The sequence below is a fragment of the Schistocerca piceifrons genome, chromosome 6 (genome assembly GCF_021461385.2).
Source record: "Schistocerca piceifrons isolate TAMUIC-IGC-003096 chromosome 6, iqSchPice1.1, whole genome shotgun sequence".
NCBI classification, from domain to species: Eukaryota; Metazoa; Arthropoda; class Insecta; order Orthoptera; family Acrididae; genus Schistocerca; species Schistocerca piceifrons.
This window is the reverse complement of record NC_060143.1, coordinates 334,804,438-334,829,902: the sequence shown is the minus strand read 5'-3', so window position 1 is coordinate 334,829,902 and position 25,465 is coordinate 334,804,438. Positions and strand designations below refer to the sequence as shown.

The following is a 25,465-nucleotide window of genomic DNA, read 5'->3' as shown; positions in this document are numbered from 1 at the left end:
AGAGGATTTTCCTATTTCCAACACCAAACCTTGCATCCCAGGCATGCAAGAATTATTCGAATATAGCTGTTTTACACATGCATTCGCATTAGATGTATACTTTACATGGAAATGACAGCACATTTTAAAGCATCATGTACTCTTTGCATTTCCAGTTATTAGTGGCACCAACTTTCCTGGTCCACTTTCACTGCAATATAATGAAACAGTTAGCATCTTTTTACATTTTTTCCCCTCTGATCTTGGAGTTTTATCAGACAAAAGGTGAAAAAATAAGTCCATTTCATCTCCATTAAAAACATCATTGGGACTGTAATTTCTGTGAGTGATGGAAAAATATTTTTCCATGATTGAACTGTGTCAGTGTTTACGCTTCCAGCGTTAACTCAAATGCATTTACACATTAAATTATGTCTGGTCTTGAACATTTAGATCCAATCATTGTATACTTTGAAATTTGTAAGGGATTTTGTTTTAAGAAATGTAAAAATAGACAAACAGTTCGGGTTGAGAGGGAGGACATTGTAGCATGCCGTGCACACCTTCTTACACTACTGACCATTAAAATTGCTACACCAAGAAGAAATGCAGATGATAAACGGGTATTGATTGGACAAATATATTATAGTAGAACTGACATGCGATTACATTTTCACGCAATTTGGGTGCATAGATCCTGAGAAATCAGTACCCAGAACAACCGCCTCTGGCCGTAATAACGGCTTTGATACGCTTGGACATTGAATCAAACAGAGCTTGGATGGCATGTACAGGTACTGCTGCCCATGCTGCTTCAACACGATACCACAGTTCATCAAGAGTGGTTATTGGCGTAGTGTGACGAGCCAATTGCGAGACCACCATTGACTAGACGTTTTCAGTTGGTGAGAGATCTGGAGAATGTGCTGGCCAGGTCAGCAGTCGAACAATTGCTGTATCCAGAAAGGCCCGTACAGGACCTGCAACATGCGGTCCGGCATTATCCTGCTGAAATGTAGGGTTTCGCAGGGATCGAATGAAGGGTAGAGCCACGGGTCGCAACACATTGAAATGTAACGTCCACTGTTCAAAGTGCCGTCAATACGAACAAGAGGAGACAGAGACGTGTAACCAATGGCACCCCATACCATCACGCCGAGTGATTCACCAGTATGGTGATGATGATTACACGCTTCCAAAGTGCGTTCGCCGCGATGTCGCCAAACACAGATGTGACCATCATGATGCTGTAAACAGAACCTGGATTCATCCGAAAAAATAACGTTTTGCCATTCGTGCACCCAGGTTCGTCGTTGAGTACATCATCGCAGGCACTCCTGTCTGTGATACAGCGTCAAGGGTAACCACAGTCATGGTCTCCGAGCTGATAGTACATGCTGCTGCGAACATCGTCGAACTGTTCGTGCAGACGGTTGTTGTCTTGCAAATGTCCCCATCTGTCGACTCAGGGATCGAGACGAGGCTGCCCGATACGTTACAGCCTTGCGGATAAGATGCCTGTCATCTCGCCTGCTAGTGATACGAAGCCGTTGGAATCCAGCACGGCGTTTCGTATTACCCTCCTGAACCCACCGATTCCATATTCTGCTAACAGTCATTGGATCTCGACCAACGCGAGCAGCAATGTCACGATACGATAAACTACAATCGCGATAGGCTACAATCCGACCTTTATCAAAGTCAGAAACGTGATGGTACGCATTTCTCCTCCTTACATGAGGCATCACAACGTTTCACCAGGCAACACCAGTCAACTGCTGTTTGTGCATGAGAAATCAGTTGGAAGCTTTCCCCATGTCAGCATGTTGTAGGAGTCGCCACCGGTGTCAACCTTGTGTGAATGCTCTGGAAAGCTAATCATTTGCATATCACAGCATCTTCTTCCTGTCGGTTAAATTTCACTTCTGCAGCACATCATCTTCGTGGTGTAGCAAGTTTAATGGCCAGTAGTGTAGAATTTTGAGAGAAAGTGATAAAGGTGCAAAGAAACCTGTCATGTATACTGATGAAACGTTGGTGCATACACACAATACTATCAGTAAACGTTGGCAGCAAAATGACGTACAAAATGTGTGGTAAAATGAAAGTTTTGGACAAAGAGCAATAGTAGTTCATGTGGCAGGAGAAATGAGGTTCAGTAAGGGTGCAGAGCTCATCTTTGATTCAAGATCAACATCACAAGATTATCATAATGAAATGAACAGTGAAAATTGTACAAAATGGTTGCAAGAGCACTTAATACCAAATATTCCAGGTGTAAGTGTTAGACAATCCACCCTAGCATTGTATTCAAGAAAATAAAGTACCTAACACATCTTCTCATAAAGCAGATATGCGATCATAGCTGACTAAGCATAAAATTCTGTTGGGTGTGGATTTAACATGCAATGAGCTTTTGGAAGTGTGAAACTTTACAAACCTTAACCAGAATATACAGTAGATAGAGTACTAAAAGAACATGGGAAAGGAATTAGTGTTACGCCTTCCACCCTACAGCTGTGATCTGAACCCCATCAAACTTATCTGGAATTTAATCAAACAAGAAGTTTCAGCGAATAATGTCAGCAGCCTTACCCTTTCCCTACTTAAACAAATGACTACAGCGGCAATACAGAGCATTGCGAAAGACGACTGTAAGGAGGCGTGTGATAAAGTGAAAACTATTATGGGTGTATACTGGCACAGATGTGCTGATGAGCGAAGCTATTGAGAGCGTAATTATTCATCTTCAACCAGTGACAGTGAAATTTTGTCGCATGGTTCTGAGGGTATATTGGATGAGCTGACTCAGACTCAACAGAGAGAACTGCTTCGAACATCAGCAACAGCTCTACTGAGTCAGTAGATATGTGCAGTAGAGCTAGGTGTTCAGCCTTTATATATGGATTAAAAGTTGTTGAAAACATTGTATTAAATTTCTTCACTAGGTCATATATTTTGTTCTTGTCTCCCTTTTTTCGTTTGGAATCCTTGTGTCTGTGATTTTAATAATTTTTTTATCCAGCTTAATGTTTAAATGTTTGAAAATCCTGATATACTGATCAAAAAACAAAAGTAGAATAGTGTGTTTCTGTTAGTTGTGCAATGCAGTCAGAAATATATTTTTTGCTATGAGATTTAATAATATAGTGATCAAATTTAAAAAAATGTTACAGCACCTGAAAAGACAACCTACAACCTCTTGCACGGTAAATAGAAGTGTTGTCCACTGCACTACCTCAGCTGACAATATGTACTCTCTATTTTAATGGAATAGGTCTTCACGCGAAATTCAGATTCCCTCTCCCCTGCCCCCATCCATTACTTGCAAACAACGGCCCACTAGAATGAATCATTCCAGGATGTGATACCTGGGTTCCTACCCTACACCACTGTATATATAGTTTCAAAAGATCAACCCCCCTCCCAGTGGGGACCGATCTTCGTTAGCATTATAAGATCGTACACCAAAATTTCTGTTTCCTTTTCATTCCTTATGATTTCCTGCAGAATAATGTATTAACAGCAAACTTATTTTCATTTGCTGCACGACCGACTCCAGTTATTAGATCCAAAAGCAACGGTTTCATTTTAATTTCGCGTGATTCTCTGCAGACGAATGTGTTAATAGCAAATATAGCACACATTGGCTTCAGTTAATATATTATAATAAAATTTTTTTACATGTAGAAGAATATATTAAAACCGAGTGTACCATTGTCTCCTAAACACATGCACAGCTGCATTGTAGCCCATAAAACAACAGTTTCATGTTATTATTGTTAATTTCGATTGTTTTTCTATACAAGAATGTATGTGTTTGTTTTATCTGCTGGACATATACCAAGTACAGTTCGCAAACCGTGTTACATTTTCATTGAGTGCAGTTATACTGTTCGTGCATCATCCGAAACTACCAATAGTAGCATACGACAACAGGTCGCAGCAGGCCCAGCTAAAACAGCAATTGTAAACTGAATGGGTAATACCTATGTATGACCACAATTCATTGCCTAAAGCTACAACAACAAAAAAATTTATATTATTTTTTGCTATTGCAATACACATTCAACCACATTCTTATGTTTTGTGAAGTGAAACTCCCCTTTTTTCTCAGTAAATTTTTGTAGTCCGAGAAAGATCTTTGTACAGCACAAGTTGTGCATGTTTCATCAACTCAATTGCCTATAGCCCCCAATACAATCCACCTTCAATCTTTCTTCTCCTGAATAATGGTGGATACTTTCGTCACTGTACTGGTGTTGAATTTTGTCATTGTTACTCTTGCTTTTAACATAGAGGCAGCAGTGACTATCACCAACAGCAAAAATTTGACTTCCCTATCTTCTCCTGGTCATAGGATGCATAGGACAGTCCTGATTCTGGGCTGCAGTACTTTGATTTGTCTTTCCATTTCTTTCCACAGGAGTAGGTGAAGTTTTCATGGTGCTTGGGAATCTGAGTTCTCCACTTCAGCATTAGCTATATATCTGCTCCAGCTGTCAGTGGTCTTGTCGACTGAAAGCCAAATTTAGTCTCAAATAAATGTTTCAGTGTCGACTAACCTGTTATACTGCAGCCACTGATACTCTCCAGGAATCCCTTAAAAGTAGGGTTCTTTAGCATGTTTCATGGCCAACACTAAAACCTCACTCAAGTTTAGATTAAAGCTGTCCACTGCATTTTTTATCGCGGAGGAAATTAATGATTGTATCTGTTGTCTGCTTTTCTCTCTAGTGTATTAAGAGTTGAGAGTCAAGGAAAATTTATTTTTTTAGATTCGGGGAATCAATACCAAAAGAAAAGTGTGAACAGTGCTGTGTTACACCCTATTTGATCTTCTTTAGTTCTCTTCCAGCTCCTCTAAACTATCTTTGTTTTACAGATCTACATCTACAGCGTTACTTTGCAGTTCACACTTATGTGCCTGGCTGAGGGTTCATCGAACTGTTTTCATACTACTTCTCTACCATTCAACTCTCAAATAGTGCATGGGAAAAAGGAACACCCAAATCTTTCCGTTCGAGCTCTGATTTCTCGTATTTTAATATGATCATCACTTCTCCCTATGTAGGTGGGTGTCAACAAAATATTTTCGCATTCGGAAGAGAAAGTTGGTGATTGAAATTTCGTAAATAGATCGTCCCGCAAAGAAAACCGCCTTTGTTTCAGTGACAGCCACACCCAACTCGTGTATCATATCAGTGGCACTCTCACCCCTGTTGTGCGATAAAGTATTAGAAATAGTTAGCCAAATTTTGTGTAACAAGGTGCAGGTGCAGATTTAGTTATGGGTGGCCAACTGTCTGAAGCCATCGCCCTACTCCGGTGGACTGAGTCCACTGTCTACATCTGCATTTATATTTACATCTACATCTATACTCTGAAAACCACCATGAGATGCATGGCAGAGGGTACATCCCATTGTACCACTCATTCAGGTATCTTCCTTTCCACTCATGTTTGGAGCACGGGAGAATGATTGTTTCAATGCCTCTGTACGTGCAATAATTGTTCTGATCTTACCCTCGTGATCCCTAAGTGAGCAATACATGGGTTTGTTGTATATTCCTAAAGTCATAATTTAAAGTCTGTTCTTGGAAGTTTGTTAATAGACTTTCTCGAGACACTCATTGATATGGTACTGCTTTTTTTGATCCTGAAATTCTTTCACTTGGTCTGGAACACCGAGATAGGATCTCGGCCGAGGCAGCAGGGCCTCCAGAAATCCTATCCATGGTGTATTTAGCTGCCAGGGCCTGCAGAATTTTGCACAATACTTCAACAGTGCTGAACCTTAGAAAAGTTTTAGGCCTAAATGCTTCTAAATTTCAAAGGCCAAGGTCAGAATGACCAGCTTGCTTACAGGTCACATTCGAGCAGGGGCTTAAAGTCTCCAATCATAGTCTCAGTATCATGATTCAGCAGTGTCAGTCCCTTTGACACCCATAGTACATTTAGCCTAGGGAGTGAGAGTCACCACATTACTGTACATGTTGCTGAGCTACCCATACGTATTTGTTCCCAGTAAGCCAATTGATCGAAGTTGTAGGGCTACGTATATTAAAAACACCGCAGTGTGAAATTCTGGATTGGTTGTTGGAATCCACCCAGTTGGCTCTCCTTCACTAAGATGTAATTAATAACTCTTCTTTTCTTGGTTGAGCCACCTTTTTCATTTATGATAAAAGGTATAATAAACTATGGAGTGAGAGGGAACATGAAAGTGGTAATAGTGTTCAAATAGTGTGCTTTTTTTTCAGTAGTAAATTAGAAAACTGATTTCAGGGTTATTTTAGCCTTACTGTTTTCAACAATATTTTGAAAAAGGATAGATTGCTGCTCCCTGTAGAGATGACACATTTGATTGCAGACAAGTGGCACAATGAAAAAAAAACTATTACGCACTGAGCTTTTGGTGAAAGCCTTTTCTCAGAAATGAAAACACACACACATTTACACAACAGGCACACCTCATGCACCCATAACCACTGTCTCTGACTGCAATGCGACTGTTTCATTGGACAAAAGCAGCAATCTGGAGTGGGGTAGAGAAGAGGACAGTTTGCCAAGATGGCACTAGGATGTCAGCAGCTGGGCTACTTCTGGGGGTGGTGTCTGGAATCTGATTTGCAGTGACCACATGGTGGAAGGCCTCTGCCAATTGTCTGACTCCTCCAACAATAAACTCTAGACAGTGTGATGCTATCCTAGAAGTCCAACATAACTTCCAAACTCTGCAAGAAGCCTTAGGCACTTCCTAGGACCTCTCTCTCTTGAATCCATTTACATCCTCACCCCTATGAAACCCTGCACACCCATTTTCTACATGCTCCCCAAAATACACTAACCCCAAAATCTTGGACACCCCATTGTAATTGGTTATTGTGCCCCCACCCTGTTTCCATTGAAAAAGATTTCAGCCCTCATTGACCAACACTTCCAATCAGTTACCCAAGTTCTAGCCTCCCACATCAAAGATATCAACTACTTCCTTCACCATCCCTACCCCTTTATCTACTGGATCTGTATTCGTCACTGTTGAGCCAGTTGCTATACACCAACATCCCTCATGTCCCTTGTCTTTCTGCTATGAACTACACCTTTCCCAATGTCCTTCAGACTCCAGACCTACTACCTCATTTCCCATACAGCTTACTAACTTTGTCCTAACACACATCTACGTCTCTTTTGAAGGGGAGGTATAGAAACAAATCCATGGCACAGCCATGAGCACCCACAGGGCAACTTCGTGTGCCGACCTATTTGTGGGCCACCTAGAGAAAATTTACCTAGCCTCCCAAAATGCCAGACACCTGTTCTGGTTTGAATTCATCAAACTGGACGCATGGTCAAGATACCCTGTTCTCATTCCTTCACAACATCAACACCTTCTCTCCCATCTGTTTCACGTGGTCCTCGTCAACCCAGCATTCCTCCTTCCTTGATGGTGACCTCTTCCTCGCTTATGGCTCCATCCACACTGCTTTCCACATTAAGCACACAAACCACCAACAGTACCTGCATTTTGACATCTAGCATCCCTTCCATGCCAAAAAATTCCTCCCCGACAGATTGACCACATGGGGACGGTGTATCTGCAGTGACTGGAGCTCCATTGCCCAGTCTCTTGTAGGTCTCACCAAGGCCTTCACAGAAAGGCACTATCCTCCAGACCTAGTCCAGACCATGCCACATCCCCAATCCTCCCACCACCCCCAGGGAGCAGCTACAAAGGAGTGTCCCCTTCGCCACTCAATACCATTCCGAACTAGAACAACTGAACCATATTGTTTGCCAGGGCTGTCCTTTATCGTGCCCTGAAATAAGGGAACTCCTACCCAAGATTCTTACCACCCCTCCTAAAGTGGTATTTTGTTGCCCACTCAACTTCCACAACATCCTAGTCCATCACCATGCCGCTCCCAATTTCAACCCCTTTCCACGGGGATTGTATCCCTGTGGATGTCCCAGATGCAAGACCTGCCTAATCTACCTACGCAGCATTTGCTATTCTGTTCCTGTCACAGGCTTATCCTACCCCATCAAAAGCTGGGCCACTTGTGAAAGCAGCCATGTCATATACCAGCTCTGCTGCAATCATTGCACAGCTTTTTATATTGGTATGACTACTTACTAGCTGTCCATTAGGATGAATGGCCACCACGGAATTGTGTAGGGAGAGCGAAGTGGACTACCCTGTGACACAACTTGCAGCTGAACACTTCTTTATTTTAATGGTTGCTTCACAACTCGAACCATCAGGTTTCTTCACCACCAGCTTTTCTGAACTGCACAGATGGGATTTGTCCTTACAATGCATTCTTTGCTTCTGAAATTGTCTCTGCCTCAATCTACAGCAACCTATTGTCCCCACACCCTCCATCCAACAGTTCCTGTCCCCTCTTACCCCCAACCAATTCACATTCCCTCACCATCATTGTGCATTGCTCTTTGCCAATGCACCCGCCAGTGTTTCCCCTTTCCTGTTCCCTTCTTCTGTCCTTTTCCTCTCTTGCCACTCCCCCCCAGCCTTTCCACCTGTGCAAAAATGCATTTTCATTCTGAGTACTGGACAAGTACGCCCCTTTGTTCCGAAAATGTCGCCACCTTAGTTGTGCTATCGCCAACTGAGTTGTGTGCTTCATCCATTAGGCTACATAGGTTATTGTTGTAGACTAATGACTTCAGCTGGCTGGCAGAAAGTAGTTCATGGGGTAAAGATCAGGTGGCCATAGTGCCACTGAATGTGGTTGTCACAGCCAGCCTACAAATCTTACCATTCCTTGCTTGAGTGATGTGTCACAGCAGGGCCACGATGCAGTGGCACACCATTCATTTTGATACACATTTGTTGACAAGCTAGCAGTGTAGACCGTCTCAAATGCTTTTCAATGATGGAGGCATTGCTATGGAAAGATCTCAGTCCTTCAGCAGTAGGACAGGCAGTTCAGCATTTGTAGAAGCTGAGATGATTTGCTCTATTTGCAAGTTATCACACTCCTATATGTTGATTTATGAGGATGAGCCAGAAATTAATCCCCCCCCCTCCCCATCATTAAGTTGGTAATGTAGTAATCATGAGTTCGGTGCAGTTCTACAAACCACCTACAGCTTACGGCATCACTGTATAAGTTTTTTGACATACGTAAAGGATCAACTGCAGAAGTTGAAATGCCCTGTTGCCTTAGTGAATGGCCGCAGAAGGCAGCTGTGGGCATCAATACCGTTAGATAGTAAGTTTGTGACTGTAGAGAAAGTGAAGTGGCAGTTGGCTGATGTGACACAGTGTGGCCAACCAGCGACTGAAGTGACTACACACATCATCCTTCTGTTGACCAAATCATCCGTGATGACCACTGGCTCACAACACATGAATTTTGTTGCCAGTTATCTGTTGGTAAATGCGGTGTAATAGAAATTGTTGTAAAACTGGGCTATGCAAAGATTTGTGGGCACTGGGTACTGAAGATGTTGACCAATCAGAATAAATGGCCAAACGAAACAACTGCATCCAGTCCCTTGCACCATCAGATTTCCATCTGTGTGGCCCACTCAAAGGAGCTTGTTGGGGGCAACCACTTTGAACATAAAGAGATATTGGAAAAACTCTGTGTACCAGTGGCTGAAGAAACAGGATGATGATTTATACTGCACAGGTAAACATGTGTGTGTTTCAAGGTGGAAAAGAACTGTGGACAAAGATGTTGGCTATTTTGAGAAGTGACAAATTGGCTGTGAATATTGTAGCTCTTCTACGATGATGTGCCATGTACTTTTCTTGAAAAATAAAAAAGTAAAAATAGGAGGCATTACCATCTCACTGATCTGTGGAGCTAGGCACACAAATAATAATAATAATAATAATAATAATAATAATGATAACAAGAACAATAATAATAATTTTAAAAACCTTCTAATTCTGGGAAAGGTTTTATGATGAAATAAACTGATTAGTTTCACTAAGTGAACTGAGGTACTACATAGAATTCACAGTGGTAATCTGAGAACAGGGCCACCTGTATTGATGTAAGCAGCTGACTCTCTGTAAGGATAATCCATTCTGCCTTCACACTTCATCAGAAATTGCACAGTGTTGAAATCCCTCATTCTTGATAGTAATAGATTTCACCATTTGGAAGGGGACATTATGCTTGGATGTGTCAATTAATGTGTTGTGTACAGTTGAATATGTGTTACATATGTTACAGATACTTCACCATTTGCAGCCTCTGAGTTACTATGGCCAAGGCTAAGTTGATATTTACTAGTAATTGCTTGTGTAAGTTACCAGATATGTGACTCCATATTTAGAAAAGCTGTTAACATGATGTCTTCTGTGTTGAAGCAACCATCAAATAATTGTTCAGAATGCATTTTATTTATCTGCTGTGTTTGGACACTACATTTGTCCCAGTTCCTGGTCATTAGTGGTTTTGGAATTCATCTCTTCCATTTAATGTCCTTGATGTCTTTGTGCTTTTAAGTTCTTGAGCTGCTGATAAAAAAAGAGTATGAAATTTTCACACACATTGTTCAGTTACTCTAACAGTAATTAAACATTTTTGTCACACTTGTCCAATATTTGTTATGTAAGGTATGCACAGTGATTAGCAATCCATATCTGGTTATTATATTTTGTATGTGCTGAATAATAAGTGATTTAAATGTAAAAGTTCTCTTAAAATGCGTTTTTATTGAGGTTTCAACATTTCTTTAGAGTTTAGTAACCAAACCGCGTATGGTAACAAGTAATGCCATTTCTCAATGTCAGTGTAGAATGTTCTTTCGTCATTATCTTTCATTGTCTAGTAGCTTCATGTTTGAAATACAGAATCCTTGAAGTAAATGGTACATTAATAACCTCGTCCCCCTGCCCCATCTCTCCCAAGGCTTACTGGGATCAGCTTGTCAGTAAACTTGCGAAGTTTGTTGTATGAATGAGTCACAGTTTGAAAATATTTATAATATTATGAGAAGGTAACTTGCTACTCACCATATAGCAGAGATGCCGAGTCGCAGATAGGCACAACAAATTCAAGCTTTTCGGATGTTAAGGCCTTCATCAACAATACACACACACATGTTGTCAAAGCCCTTAGCGGCTGAAAGCTGTAATTGTGAAAGTCTTTTTGTTGTACCTCTCTGCGACTCAGCATCTCCACTATATGTTAACAACTTTCCTTCTCATAATATAGTTACAGTCCATCCTGGATTTTCCAAAGTTTGAAAATATTAGTTAGATTCATGAATATAACACTGGAGGAAAAAATGGATTTAACCGTCAACAGCTTAATATTACTTTTACTTTAAAAAGGGAAGGGGAGATGCAAATTACCAGACATTAAAATCTTTCTCTCTATGGCAGTTGAAATGATTTTGAAAACAGGGTTAAGTTAGCTGTGTTTGACAATATGTTTCACTCCAATTGACAATATGTTTCACTCCAAAGGTGAGTGAGTAGATACTGTGTGTTTGAATTACACTTATTACAGTTTATTGTAGCCCAGCTTAAAGTAAATGCCAATTATATAGCTGTATTTTCCATAAGAAAATATACATCTGTTGGCGCTTTCTACATTAGTGACTTCTGGCACATAAGAGCCACAGAACAGATAAATAATTGAATATTACTTTTTAATTCCACAGCTGGGCCGTATTTACTTGGACATGCTTAATGTTTACAAAGTGATGAGTGAGAACATAAGTGCAGCTATAGCAGTGCATGGAGAAAGTGTAACAAAGCAACCTCTGATAAAGAGCATGAGGGTAGTGAAAAAGGAAACACTGAAGCTAATTTCAGACTGGATCAGCAGGTCAAATGACCATACTATGGTGAGTGGAGATAAGTGACCAGATTCAGTCAAAAATAACTTTAATTAGTCTAATACAGTCAAATGCTAGTAACAATTTATCACCAATATGTTGATTCATCACCCAGGTTCTTGAAAACTTCATTCCTCATTTGCTTGATGCTGTGTTGTTGGATTACCAACGAACAGCTGTACCATCTGCAAGAGAACCTGAGGTACTGAGTGCAATGGCCACCATTGTCAATAAATTGGAAGGTCATATTACAAGTGAAGTTCCAAAAATATTTGACGCCGTATTTGAATGTACACTGGAAATGATCAACAAAGACTTTGAAGAGTATCCAGAACATAGGACAAATTTTTTCCTGCTGTTGCAAGTAAGATACTGAAAAATCACAACTCATTTAACTCTTCCTTTTGTGTATCCCTGTTACTATACAACTGACTGATTTTTCCACTGGTTGCAGGCTGTAAATAATCACTGCTTTCCAGCTTTCCTGAGTATACCACCTGCTCAGTTTAAATTGGTGTTAGATTCAATAATTTGGGCATTCAAGCATACCATGAGGAATGTTGCTGACACAGGACTGCAGGTCAGTTATCAGTCAGTATTTGATAGTTTCTGGTGATGTTAATTACATATTTACAAATTTAAAAAAGAGGTAAATATAAATCTTATGACATGTGAGTTTTGTTACAGATCTTATATCAGTTACTTCAAAATGTGGAGCAGCATGACCAAGCAGCACAGAGCTTCTACCAGACATATTTCACTGATATTCTACAGCACATTTTTTCAGTAGTTACTGACACATCACATGCTGCAGGTAATCAGACAAAACATATTGCATGCGGGGAAACATGGCACAGGCCAACGAAAATTTTTTTGAAAAAATTTTTTTTACTTTGATAGCTGATTTTTATGAGCTGAATCCAAGTCTAGCCTTAGGTTTTTTTTTTTTTTGTATCACCTATAGTTTTTGAGTAGTATTGTTTTTATTATATAGAATAAAAATCCTCTGCTATACAGTAAACAGGAAAACTAATGAAACACTTTGTTACAACACAAGCATGATTTGTATTTACAGTGAGCTACTTAAAAGAATGATATGTGTTAATAGAGGTTTCACTTGCCAGCTGGAATTGGTTTGTATTTTCTTTCTCCTTTTTCTTTGAAGTTTCTTGAGTAGCTTGCTCTACAATGAGTCGTTTGCTGAACCTCTCGGTGAAGTAACCAACAGTAGTTGCCCATCATGTTGGTGTTCCAGTGGCCTTGGTAGTGTTTTTCCATCACTTTAATGTCCTGGTGGAAACGCTCTCCTTGCTCCTCACTAACATCTTCCATATTGCTCGGGAAGTAATCAAAGTGACTGTTCAAAAAGTGAACTTTCAGGCTCATTAAATATCCTAAACTTTTAAACTTCTTTAACATTGTAGCTGTAATAGAAACACATTCTGGGTCTTTTTGATGTACTAAGAACTTGTAATGACTTGCTTGAATGATACCCATGCTTCTTTCTCATTTAAAGTCATTGTGGATTCGAAGTTATCATCAAATATTAATTTTCTAATGTCAGGTCCGACAAAGACGCCTTCTTTTAGTTTAGCTTCTGAAAGGTGTGGAAACTTTTGCCAGAGATATTTAAAACATGGTCCTTGTTTAGGCAAAGCCATTACAAACTGTTTCATTAGGCCTAACTTTATATGTAGAGGTGGTAGGAGTGCTTTTTTTGGATCCACAAGGTTTTTGCGTAGAATGTTCTTATCACCAGGTTTTAAAGACTTATTCACAGGCCAAGTCTTTCTGCACCAGTGTTGATGCGTAGCTCTACTGTCCTATTCATGCAAGAAACGTGGAAATTTGGTAAAGCCACGTTGCTGACCAAGGAGCATGCACATTACTTTTAGATTGCCACATATCATCCAACCATGAGCAGAATAGCCTATTTTATTTAGCACTATTTCTAGGTTTTCATAGCTGTCTTTCATATATACAGAATGTCCAACAGTTATAGATGCATACATGTTACCATTGTGTAATAAAACAGCCTTTAAACTAGTTTTGGATGAATGTATAAACAGCCTCCAGTCTTCCTTTTTGTATTCAATTCCAAACTCATTCATCAGACTTGGAATGTCTGAGCAGTACACTAAATCATCTTCTCATTGAAAAAACTTGGAAAATTGCTGCTCTCCCTTTCTATACATGTATATGCTGGTTTCAACTGTCAATAAGTTCTTTTATTTTAATCTGGAGCCAAGCAATTCAGCTTTTTATTTCATTTACTCCAGATCCCTAAACAAATCGTTAAGCTTGGTTTGAGTAAACAATTTGGGCTCTAAACTTTCTGTATTACAATGGAATTCATAATCATCTGGTTCATCTAAATCACATTGTACATCAGGAAATACTTCTGTTGGAATAAAATTTAAATGATCTGGTGGTTCAGGAACTGGCAAATCTACACCATGCCCTACTGGCCGGATGGCGGGTGGAAGGTTAGGGTAGCTTATTACCTTCTCGTTTTTTTTAATTATGACCAGTAATATCAACACTGCAAAAGTAGCAATCATCAGAATGATTTCTTGGCTTCCTCCATATCATAGGAACAGCAAATATAAAGGCTTTTTCCTCCTTTTTGGACCATTTTCTCAGATTTTCAACACACACATAACATACCTTATGCGGCGCCCGAGATTTATGTTGATGACCTAGTTTAGATCCAAAGTATGATAGATAAACCTTTTTCACAAAGTCTGTAATGTTTCTTTGATGTTTTTAATCACAAATTCACCACAAATATAAAAAAAACTGTCAACAAAGTTTTTATAACCACGATTAGACATTGTACTGAGCACATGTACAGGAAACTGGAAAGTGAGGTCAGGTTGACAGTAAACAAAACACCATCTGTTAACACAAAAATAAAATCGACCTTTTTTTTGCCAGCAAATGTTTTTCGGCAGTGCTACCAATGTCATCTACATTCATTACACCTCATTTTTTAATCATTTTAACTATATAAAAGCTGTTTTTTAAGTTACTTAATTTAATACATTTAACTGTAAAATGTGAAGAAATGGTGGGTGATACAGTTTTTTAAGTATCATATTTGGATTTCCCACCCTAAAAAACATAAGAATAAGGTATTTTCAGCAAAAAAGTTTTTCCATCATTGGCCTGTGTTATTAAAACCAAAGAGCAATACCTACCATGATTTAGTGGTGATGGCAACAGTAAAACAGGTTATTCAAAAAATTAAAAAAAAATGTAATAAAGCAATAGATAATTGTACATAAGAATATTCATTTAAAAACTACTAACTACATATTTACAAGTCTGTCGTATTTTGCTGTATTGTTTACAAAGAAAAATAGCTACCAGAATTTTTTAAAACTGTGATTTGGAAGGATGAATACCTATGATATTGGGCAATGAGATATTGAGTAGAAAGTTTATCAGTTAAGGAACTTCCGTTGCATGACAACACAAGTTTTGGAGCGGTGATATGTTGTTTGTATTTTCTTTTAAGCTGATTAAATTTGTTGTTTTTAGGTAACTATATTGCTCTAGTAAATATTTTGGGAACAACAAAAATAAGTCATTAGCAATTTACAGACCAAGAATCAAGAAGAATGCATATGAAACAAAAGACAGGCGAGTAATCATCTTCCGGCACTCCACAGCCGATAGAAAATAGCCAGTTAGTGGACTGGGATGTTGCACAGGTCACACCAATATTCAAGAAAGGTAGTAGGAGTAATCCACTAAATTACAGGCCCATATCGTTAATGTCGATATGCAGCAGGATTTTTTAACATATATTGTGTTCAAACATTATGAATTACCTCAAAGAAAACTACTGTCACACAGTCAACGTGGGTTTAGGAAACATTGTCCCTGTGAAACACAACTAGCTCCTTATTCACATGAAGTGTTGAGTGCTATTGACAAGGGATTTCAGATCGATTCCATATTTCTGGATTCCGGAAGGCTTTTGATACTGTTCCACACAAGCAGCTTGTAGTGAAATTGCGTGCTTATGGAATATCATCTGAGCTGTGTGACTGGATTTGTGATTTCCTGTCAGAGAGGTCACAGTTCGTAGTAATTGACGGAAAGTCATTGAGTAAAACAGAAGTGATTTCTGCCGTTCCCAAAGGAAGTGTTATAGGCCCTTTGCTGTTCCTTATCTATATAAACAATTTGGGAGACAATCTGAGCAGCCGTCTTAGGTTGTTTGCAGATGACACTGTCATTTATCGACTAATAAAGTCATCAGAAGAACAAAACAAATTGCAAAACGAATTAGAAAAGATATCTGAGTAGTGTGAAAATTGGCAGTTGACCCTAAATAATGAAAAGTGTGAGGTCATCCACATGAGTACTAAAAGGAATTAAACTAAAAGCCATAAATTCAATTAAATACCTAGGTATTACAATTACGAACAACTTGAATTGGAAGGAACACATAGAAAATGTTGTGGGGAAGGCTAACCAAAGACTGCGTTTTATTGGCAGGACGCTTAGAAAATGTAACAGATCTAGTAAGGAGATTGCCTACACTATATTCGTCCGTCCTCTTTTAGAATATTGCTGCACAGTGTGGGATCCTTACCAGATAGAACTGATGGAGTACATCGAAAAAGTTCAAAGAAGGGAAACACATTTTGTATTATTGCGAAATATGGGAGAGAGTGTCACACGTGGGCTGGTCATCATTAAGAGAGAGGCATTTTTTGTTGTGACAGGATCTTCCAATCACGATCTTTCTCCTCCGAATGCGAAAATATTTTGTTGACACCGACCTACATAGGGAGAAACGATCACCACGATAAAATTAGGGAAATCAGAGCTCGTACGGGAAGATATAGATGTTCGTTCTTTCCGCGCACTGTACGAGATTGGAATAAATAGAGAATTGTGAACGTGGTTTGATGAACCATCTGCCAGGCACTTAAATGTGATTTGCAGAGTATCCACGTAGATTATTAGCAAACCCGGCAGTGCTTCACAACTGCTAAAAGTTTATGGGAATTGGTCAGAAGTCCTAATCTCGTTCTGCCCCTATCTTAGTCCATCCCCTCCTCCTTCCCCCATTCTGTCTATCCTCCCCTCCTCTCCCCCTCTCTCTGACCGTTTCCTCCTCCCCTCTCTCTGTCCGTTTCCTCCTCCCCCTCTTTGTCTATCTCCTCTCCCGCCCTCTCTCTGGGCTTGGACCTTGTTTATTGTTATTGTAACGAAACCTTGATTGGGGGTTGAAGTCATGTAAAGTGAATGGGAATATGGTTGGTATCACTGGGACACAGAATATGAGAGAGACTTTTCCAGCTGGTGGATTTGTGAGGATAGTAGCTTCAGTGACAGTATTTTTCATAATTTTAATTTGTGAATAGGTAGAAGTACAACATTTTGGACAATTCACATTCCATAGTAGTATTCTAATCATAAGCTCAATAACCTGTGAAAATTACTTTCCTTTTTTCTGTTAAAACAACTGTGAGCAAGAAAACACATCACGCTTTTGGTGCTTTGAAACTGTAATATAAAGAGGAAGAATATATTTGAGAAAAACAGTTTTGCTAATCATGCCCTGCTATCCTAGGATAAACTGACTGTGAAAAAGTGAATGAAACCACACATTTTCACAGCACAGCACAATGCAGTGCAGAATTTTCTTTCTCACTGTCAGTTTTAACAGAAAACCTACAAATTGTTGTTAAAAATATAGGCTATATCAGTATGAATTTTTTAGAGCTTCATGAAAAAATTGGAAGTAAAGTGGTCAAACACTGTTCAAGATTTTTGCTAACAGTGTATCCTTATTGTACAGGGTGTTCCAGCAAGGAACCAATTCGTCGTTCATTACAGACACACTATGAAAGAAACACAATGCAATACTGGATAGCTGAAGGTTCAGAGTTTTGTGTTCGCACATGCACTGTACCATACACTCAACATGAGCATGATGCATTGCTTGAGGAACATCGGAATGGTAGTCCATTTCATTCCACACTTTGAATCAACAGATCCCTGTTTATTGAATGAACAGCTTCAATAATTAGATTTTCCAGCTCTTGAAGACTAGCCGCCGTAAGTGGGATTAAGACCCTGTGTTTCATGTACACCCACAGAAAAAAAATCATAAGGTGTGAGCACTGGTGACCTGGCAGCCCAAAAGCAATGAACAATATCTTGTTGTACACTTCTCCCAAACCACCATTATGGGATGATGATGGTGTTAAGATAACGCCACACCTCAAAGTGAAACCAAGATAGGGTGCTTTCATGCATAAAAATGGAATACTGGAATCTTCGTGGTGGTGGCAGAATTAGTCGTTTCCTCATGTCCAGGAATTACATTCCTGTCATTGTTTCCTCCACAAGAAAAAGAAAGGTCAATAAACTTTGTGAATAAAAAGGCTTAAAACACATTCAGTTTCGGTGAGTCTCCTTGATGATGATTCTAGACGACACCAGGATTTTGTGATGCCCCCAAACCCTTACATTATAGCAGTTTACTTTATACATTAGACGAAGTATCGATTTGTCCAAAAAGGTGAAGTTATTCAGAAAAAGTGTCCTCTACCATATACCGGAAAATTGAAATGTGGAATTAGTACTTTCTGTTATGGTTGCTGGGATTCAGTAACTGCAACTTGTAAGGCTTCATATGCAGGCGTTGTTTCGGAACACACCATGCTTTTATCTGAGGAAGTTGAAGTTCCAGGCCTGCCCATCTTGTGGACTTGCGGGAGCTCCATTTGAACGCATCTCAGATACACTTAAAATTTTCATCAGGTGTGTGTAGCTGACCAGTGCCCTTTCCTTTGCATGTGCAAGCGGCTTCCAAGAATTCTGTATACAAGTCATAAATCTGTTTGTGGAGATGCAACTTCCTGCTGAATCAGTGACAGAATGCACGCTGCACTTGAACACTCTATTAACTTTGTGCAAATTCCAAAACACAAAGGATTTCTCTTGTGATGTAGTTGCCATTTTGCTACAAACAGCAGCACAGCTGTGTAAACCCTCAGAATCTTCCTCTCTACAGTGAAATGCACAATGTATTTTTATCTTCTGTCTCAGGATTTCTATAACAATGTTTCCCCTTTATATATTGCATATATATTTAAAAAATATGTAGCTCATATCCATCCAAACATTTATTAGAGAATCGTGATAAATTTGAATTAATCAGTCAAGAACTTTGAGATGTGTGCTAAATATGTTTACCCTTCATGTATTACATATGTAAATTTGTATATTAGATATATTTAAAAATATGTTTTCCATGGCCATCCGAGTGTTTGTTTCAGTGATGTGTAAAAATTTCATATAAATTGGTCAAGAACTTTTTGAGAGTTTTGATAAACAACTTGTTTTTATATAAGTGTAGACCGTAACAAGTCACACTTCTTATAAATTTTATAGTGTGACTGCTTATAGCAATTTTTATTTTCAATTGAGACTACAATACTTCAAAAACAGGCTTGTCAGATACCTCGTACTGTGTGGTGGCTGTCCACAATGGAATGAACTCTTCCCCCAACCCTTTATTCTGTCGCCATGTCTCTGTTGCAGTCAGACTTCTGTCCTTCCGTGGGGAGGAAATTTGCAAAACCATGGATTCAAATCGTATTGTACTCTGTTTTACATGCTCAGTTCTAAGAGGCTGTTTTTATGTTGTACAAACTCTTCTCACCTTTTACTGAGAATGTGATGATAGAATACTCAGCTCATTCAGCAGGCTGGTATTGATTGACCAACATTTGATTTGGCTTCCTTTTGTCTCTTTCATTGTTTTACAGTTTTTATTAGTTCATATTATTGCTCATTTTGATTAATTTATTGTTATATATGTTTCAAGTTGATGAATGGTAATAATCTGTTCAGGTAGTTTACAGGAATGTGACTAGGTAGAGTCATCCAAATCAGTGTATATTTCAATGAGTAAACCTCCTCATCATTATCAAGTGCTGTTGAGATTATCCATTGAAACAAGACTGATTTGCACTATTTTACGTAGCTGTATTTCAATAACTATTCCATGTATACACTGGGAGGAGCTTAAAAGTTAAAGAATCTGTTGGCTGTGGATTTTGGAAGAGGTCTTGTTCATAGTTTGCTTAGTCTTATACGTGCTTTCTCCAGTTAATCTGTTTGCAGCTGTTTTCTGCCTAGTTGGATTTATCTTGCCAAATTGCTCCAGATAGATGCTTCCAGATATTTAATAATTGTGACTTATTCTACTGTTTGATAATGGTTTGCTTTCAAAATATGGGGTGTTCAGGATGGTTTAGGCATTACATTCATTCAACTATTTAAGTATGAGTGCTTTGAGTTCAATGTCATGTGGCTAAAAGACAACAATAGTAGTTTTGCTGTAGTTGAGTATATGCAATGAGAAATTGAAACATGTGAGAGAGATTTTGAAAATCATCAGTTGAGGTGAGATTTGTTTTACTTTCTGATGGCTCTGAAAGAATTTTAGAAATCAAGTTCTTTGGTTCGTTTGTAACTATTAAAGGAATGACAGATGAGTGTTTTGAGTTTATCAAGAGGTTGTTATTGTTATTAGAATAAGAGAAGTTACTTATTCTTGTGTGCTTTAAATCCCAGCACATTTATTGTAGGGCTGAAATGCACAGACAAAACACTGCAGGGTGTGCTTTTGATATTTTTATGCTACACAATAAACCATTACATACAAACTTTCTGCATACCACAGAAGGCTTCTGTTTCAAACTGCCGCTATATGTAAGTTAAGTAGGTGTAGCATGGTTTTTTCCCTGTATTCTAAATACGGGAGCATGCTTTTTTCAGTACCTGCATCACTTCAAGCAGATTTCACACTGCTATACAAAATTTTACGAAGGGGAGTATTTCTAAGAATCGCGAGTTTGGCACTTAGTTAAGTACAAAAATCACAATGAAAGTTACCTTAATCATTAGGTTGTCAAGAGAGCTTTTCAAAACCAAGCACAATTGTAATATATTGATACAGTATTATTGTGGTCTAATTTCAGGTCTGAATATGCATGCAACTATTTTGGCCTATATGTTTACCCTAGTGGAGATGGGGCGGATCACTGTGCCCCTTGGAAATTCACCAGATAATGTGCTTGTTGTTCAGGAGTTTGTTGCAAGTCTTCTTCGCGCAGCATTCCCACACCTAACGGATAATCAAATAAAGATAACTGTGCAGGGGCTTTTTAACCTTGATCAAGACATACCCGCATTCAAAGAACATCTGAGAGACTTCCTTGTACAAATTAGGGTAAGTATTATGCTAATTATTTCCAATAATAAATACATGCACAATATTATGTGCTTTATATCTAAAAACAAAGATGATGAGACTTACCAGACAAAAGCGCTGGCAGGTCGATAGACACGCAAACAAACACAAACATACACACAAAATTCAAGCTTTCACAACAAACGGTTGCTTCATCAGGAAAGAGGGAAGGAGAGGGAAAGACGAAAGGATGTGGGTTTTAAGGGAGAGGGTAAGGAGTCATTCCAATCCCGGGAGCGGAAAGACGTAGCTTAGGGGGAAAAAAGGACAGGTATACACTTGCACACTGTGTGTGTGTGTGTGTGCGCGTGTGTGCGCGCGCGCGAGTGTATACCTGTCCTTTTTTCCCCCTAAGGTAAGTCTTTCCGCTCCCGGGATTGGAATGACTCCTTACCCTCTCCCCTAAAACCCACATCCTTTCGTCTTCCCCTCTCCTTCCCTCTTTCCTGATGAAGCAACCGTTTGTTGCGAAAGCTTGAATTTTGTGTGTATGTTTGTGTTTGTTTGTGTGTCTATCGACCTGCCAGCGCTTTTGTTTGGTAAGTCTCATCATCTTTGTTTTTAGATATATTTTTCCCACGTGGAATGTTTCCCTCTATTATATTCATATTATGTGCTTTGCTTGACGAAAATTGAATGTATAAAACTTATTGCTTGTGGGGGAAAAAGTTACACCTTACCAGCTTGCAATGAGATAAGTGTTAAGAAATTCATGCTATAATTGTATAAGATTTTCTTTGCTTTTCAAACATTGCCATGTAAGATTTTTGAGATCTTACTTTTGTCTTTTATCTGTAGCTGTTTAGTACATAAGGCCAAGTCATGTACGTTTCCATTTTGCTCGGTACACAGAAGTATTTCTATCCAGTTCTGCAAAAGTACTATCAGTTTTCTGTGTGTTAGTGTTTTTTTTTTTTTTAGTGGTATCTTAAACAAATTTCTGTTTCCATTCTTCTTGATTTCTCATTATTTTATCATCCACAGTCTTTACCAGTTCAACTGTTATCAGAGTAATTCCTACAAATGTAACTACTACTGCCTAGCATATCAGTGACTCAACCTGCTAACTTTAAGTAACCTATGTTGTATTACTTCATTGCTGTAGCTTCTTCTAAACGTCTCTTCTTATGAACTGATATCTGTTCATGGTACTGGGATATCTAAAATGTGAAAACATGATATGTGACTATAGGTGTCCGCAAGAAGGGGTTCTTCCCCTCCCCCAACCTGCAGCCCAGAAGCTGGATTATAATAGAGTTTTCATTCATTATAGCATTCTCATACACTTCCAGAAGATAGGATATAATAAGTTTTTTGTGGCATCTGTAAAATTTAGTTCTTGCGAAATGATATGCTTTGAAACCAAACAATTCATTTATATAAAAAAATTGCAATTTTACAGTGTTTCCCCACACCCTGGATAAATTTCTGCAGGCACGACTCTTTTCTGTGACTTGATCTCATATTTGGTATTTGTATTACATTGCATCTATAATGAGTAACAAGGAAGAGTAGCAACCTGCCCCACCTTATTTCTCATTATAACATTTATGTGGCCTCAACTCTCTTTTCTTAGCAGTGTACAAATAATGTATGCACATTTCATTTATAGCTGTTTATTACTCAACCAACTCCATAAAGCACCAGTTTGTTTACTACTAATTTTTCATATTTATTTGCAGGAATACACAGGTGAAGACGATTCAGATTTGTTCCTAGAAGAACGAGAAGCAGCTTTGCTCCAGGCCCAGGAAGAAAAGAGGCGAATTCAGATGTCAGTTCCTGGCATTTTAAATCCTCATGAAATGCCAGAAGAGATGCAGGACTGAAGAAGTCTGCAATCTAAGTAGACTGAAGTGTAATACGAGCGAAATATAAACTATCAGTAGATTTAAAAAGAAAAATGATTGTGCTTTTTGGCATTTGATAGGACCAATGGAAAGGGAAAACAGAGGAAACTATTAGTTCAGTGTTCAGTGAAATATTTGAAAAGCTAGGTAATCTGTCAAGTTGCTGATGTTTTGTAAGAAGCTGGCCATTCCATGTATCTCAGCCTTGAAATGGAGGTTATGTAATAAGTTTGCCCATTATATCATTAGCTTCAACAAGCTTTTGCTTTTGGTCAACATCTCATTGTGGCATGAAAAGATGCTGCTTTGTGGCAATACAAATATTTTTGTATGTAGTGAAACCTCCAAAAATGATAGTCTGTATTTGTAATGTGTGTGTGTATGCACAGTTACATTTATCAGCTTGTCCATCTTTTTGAAGGCCATTGGTTTTACCAGGTTATAAGTCTGAAATGAAAACCGTGAACTCTCAACCCATCTCATTTACAGCTAGCACTCAGTGTTGTTTTCCGTTATTTATTTCTCATAAAATTTTCCCAGTAAAACTAAGAGCCAGCGGATTATTTCTTTGACAGATTTTTATGCTGAAATATCTCAGTAACAAATGAGATGATCAGCAAATGACATTTGTTGAGAAAGAATCTTAAGTTGGACTTTAACCATGGATGATTGTAAATGTTGTGAACTTGAAATAATGTGTGGAGGACTAGATTATTGTTTCGTGTTTCTTGTTCATGCTGTATAAATTGCCCTCTGTGAGGAGCAGTGTTGGTGTGTAAACAGTTTCATCTATGGACACTTGTGAATTCAGTGGCTTAGAAACTGTGAAGGTATATAAACATTTGAGTCAGTAACAGTGGTTTGGTATGTGTGCGTGTTCATGATTGCATTCACATGTGAATGGTCTTGTTTTGTATAAATGGTTGTATTTTTATTTTGTCTGTTTTCATTTGTAATTAAGAATGTGTGCTGTTCTCTACAATTCATACACCCTTGTAATGTAGATTTCAGAGGTGATTTTTGAATATGTTTGTTACTTTTGTTCAGTTACCTTATTTCTGAGAGTGGAGAAAATTGCATTTCTGTGACATACAGGCATTTCATTTTTAACATTTTTTAGTGTTACTTTTGTTCCATAGTTATTTAGTTATAATGTTACAGTTAGGTAGCTGAAACTGAAAAAAGAAACCCTAATTCCCATAAATAAACTTGAGTACCATGTGTTCACACTGTGCTTAGAGATTAACACTCCAGATATGTTAGGTACTTCTTTGTGTAAAGCTTTAATGAGGATGGTTTGTGTACATTGCAGTTTGTAAATTGTTATGTCAAGACAGTATTTGAAATAATACAAAAGAAATAATATATAGTTCCAACAATCTGTAAATAGGTATGATGTGAAAATGACGCTTTTTTATTTTGTGTTTGCTCTTTCAAGGGTGTTAAAATTTCAGCTTCTCTCCAAGTCATGCGCAAAAGAGAATATAACGCATTGGTTACTGGAAGAATCTATCATATGGAAAAGTTTCCTAGATAGTGTAATTTACTTTTGATGACTGTGTGTGAAGATTGTATGTTGCTGTTGTATAGTGTCCCTGAATGTGTTGATGGATGCAGATTCCTTGTGTAAATCTTTGCTGTTTTTAGAAGGAAAATAATTTTTTTAATCTTTCTTCCTATTTCTTGAAATTCATCTTTTGTTATGTGCTCATGGTAGTTCACTGTTTTAGCAATGGTTGTGAAGGAAGTCTTTAAGTCTGACAGTTTACGAGATTCCTTCATCAACTCTTCATTTGTGAAAGCAACAAGAGTTGCATTTAATGAGCCACACCTGCGTACTTATTTTCCATTATTGACTTTTCTCTCATTTATGCCTTATGATGGATGTTTTAGTGATTAAAATTACTTTGAAAATGTTATCATGAATAGCGATTTTTGGACTAACTTGCTTGGGGTATCAGTTATAGGTTTCATGTAGAGAAACCTATCTGGAAGCAAGGAGAGAGAATTTGGACAGCCGTTGATCATATTTGAGCTAATTTCTGATTGTATGTGTACGCCTTAGTGGAAAAAAGAAGGAAAGTAAGGATAGCACACAGAATGCATGAGAAACTGTTGGACAATTTGAGCAGTTGCTTCAGGTAGCCCTTTGCTTCTGTTCTAAGAAGAAAAGGAATGTTCTGCCCATGTTGCCCAGAGTTTGCGGAGTGTAAGCTTGAATTTGTAGGAAGCTCTTTGTGAGAAATAAGTTAATAAAATTATTTTACAGTTAATCACAATTTTTATCCTTAAGCTTAGAACACTGGTTTCCTGTATCAATCTTCCCTTGGTTGCCTGTTTTAATCAAAAGGTTTTTTATAACAAAATATGAGCATCAGAACTGTAGACGGCAATAAATTCTTGCCAAGAATTTGTTGTATGCAGCTGAGAGCAGATAACTTAGCTGTGCAGGTTTAGAAGAGGAATTGAATTCTGTGGAGTGTGGCACATTTATACAGGTGTTGAAATCCACTGGAGCAAA

At 38.4% G+C, this 25,465-nt stretch overlaps 1 protein-coding gene across 2 annotated transcripts in view; it reads left to right on the top strand.

Annotated features, from left to right (window-relative positions):
* LOC124803070 (exportin-1) overlaps window positions 1-25,217 on the top strand; it is a 130,189-nt gene extending 104,972 nt beyond the window's left edge. For both annotated transcript variants that reach the window (XM_047264198.1, XM_047264199.1), the window contains exons 15-20: window positions 11,629-11,814; window positions 11,921-12,169; window positions 12,260-12,385; window positions 12,493-12,619; window positions 20,823-21,073; window positions 22,777-25,217. In XM_047264198.1, coding sequence (XP_047120154.1) covers window positions 11,629-11,814; window positions 11,921-12,169; window positions 12,260-12,385; window positions 12,493-12,619; window positions 20,823-21,073; window positions 22,777-22,923 — 1,086 coding nt within the window. In that variant the 3' untranslated portion in view covers window positions 22,924-25,217. The remainder of the gene's footprint in view (window positions 1-11,628; window positions 11,815-11,920; window positions 12,170-12,259; window positions 12,386-12,492; window positions 12,620-20,822; window positions 21,074-22,776) is intronic.
* The last annotated feature ends 248 nt before the right edge of the window (window positions 25,218-25,465 follow it).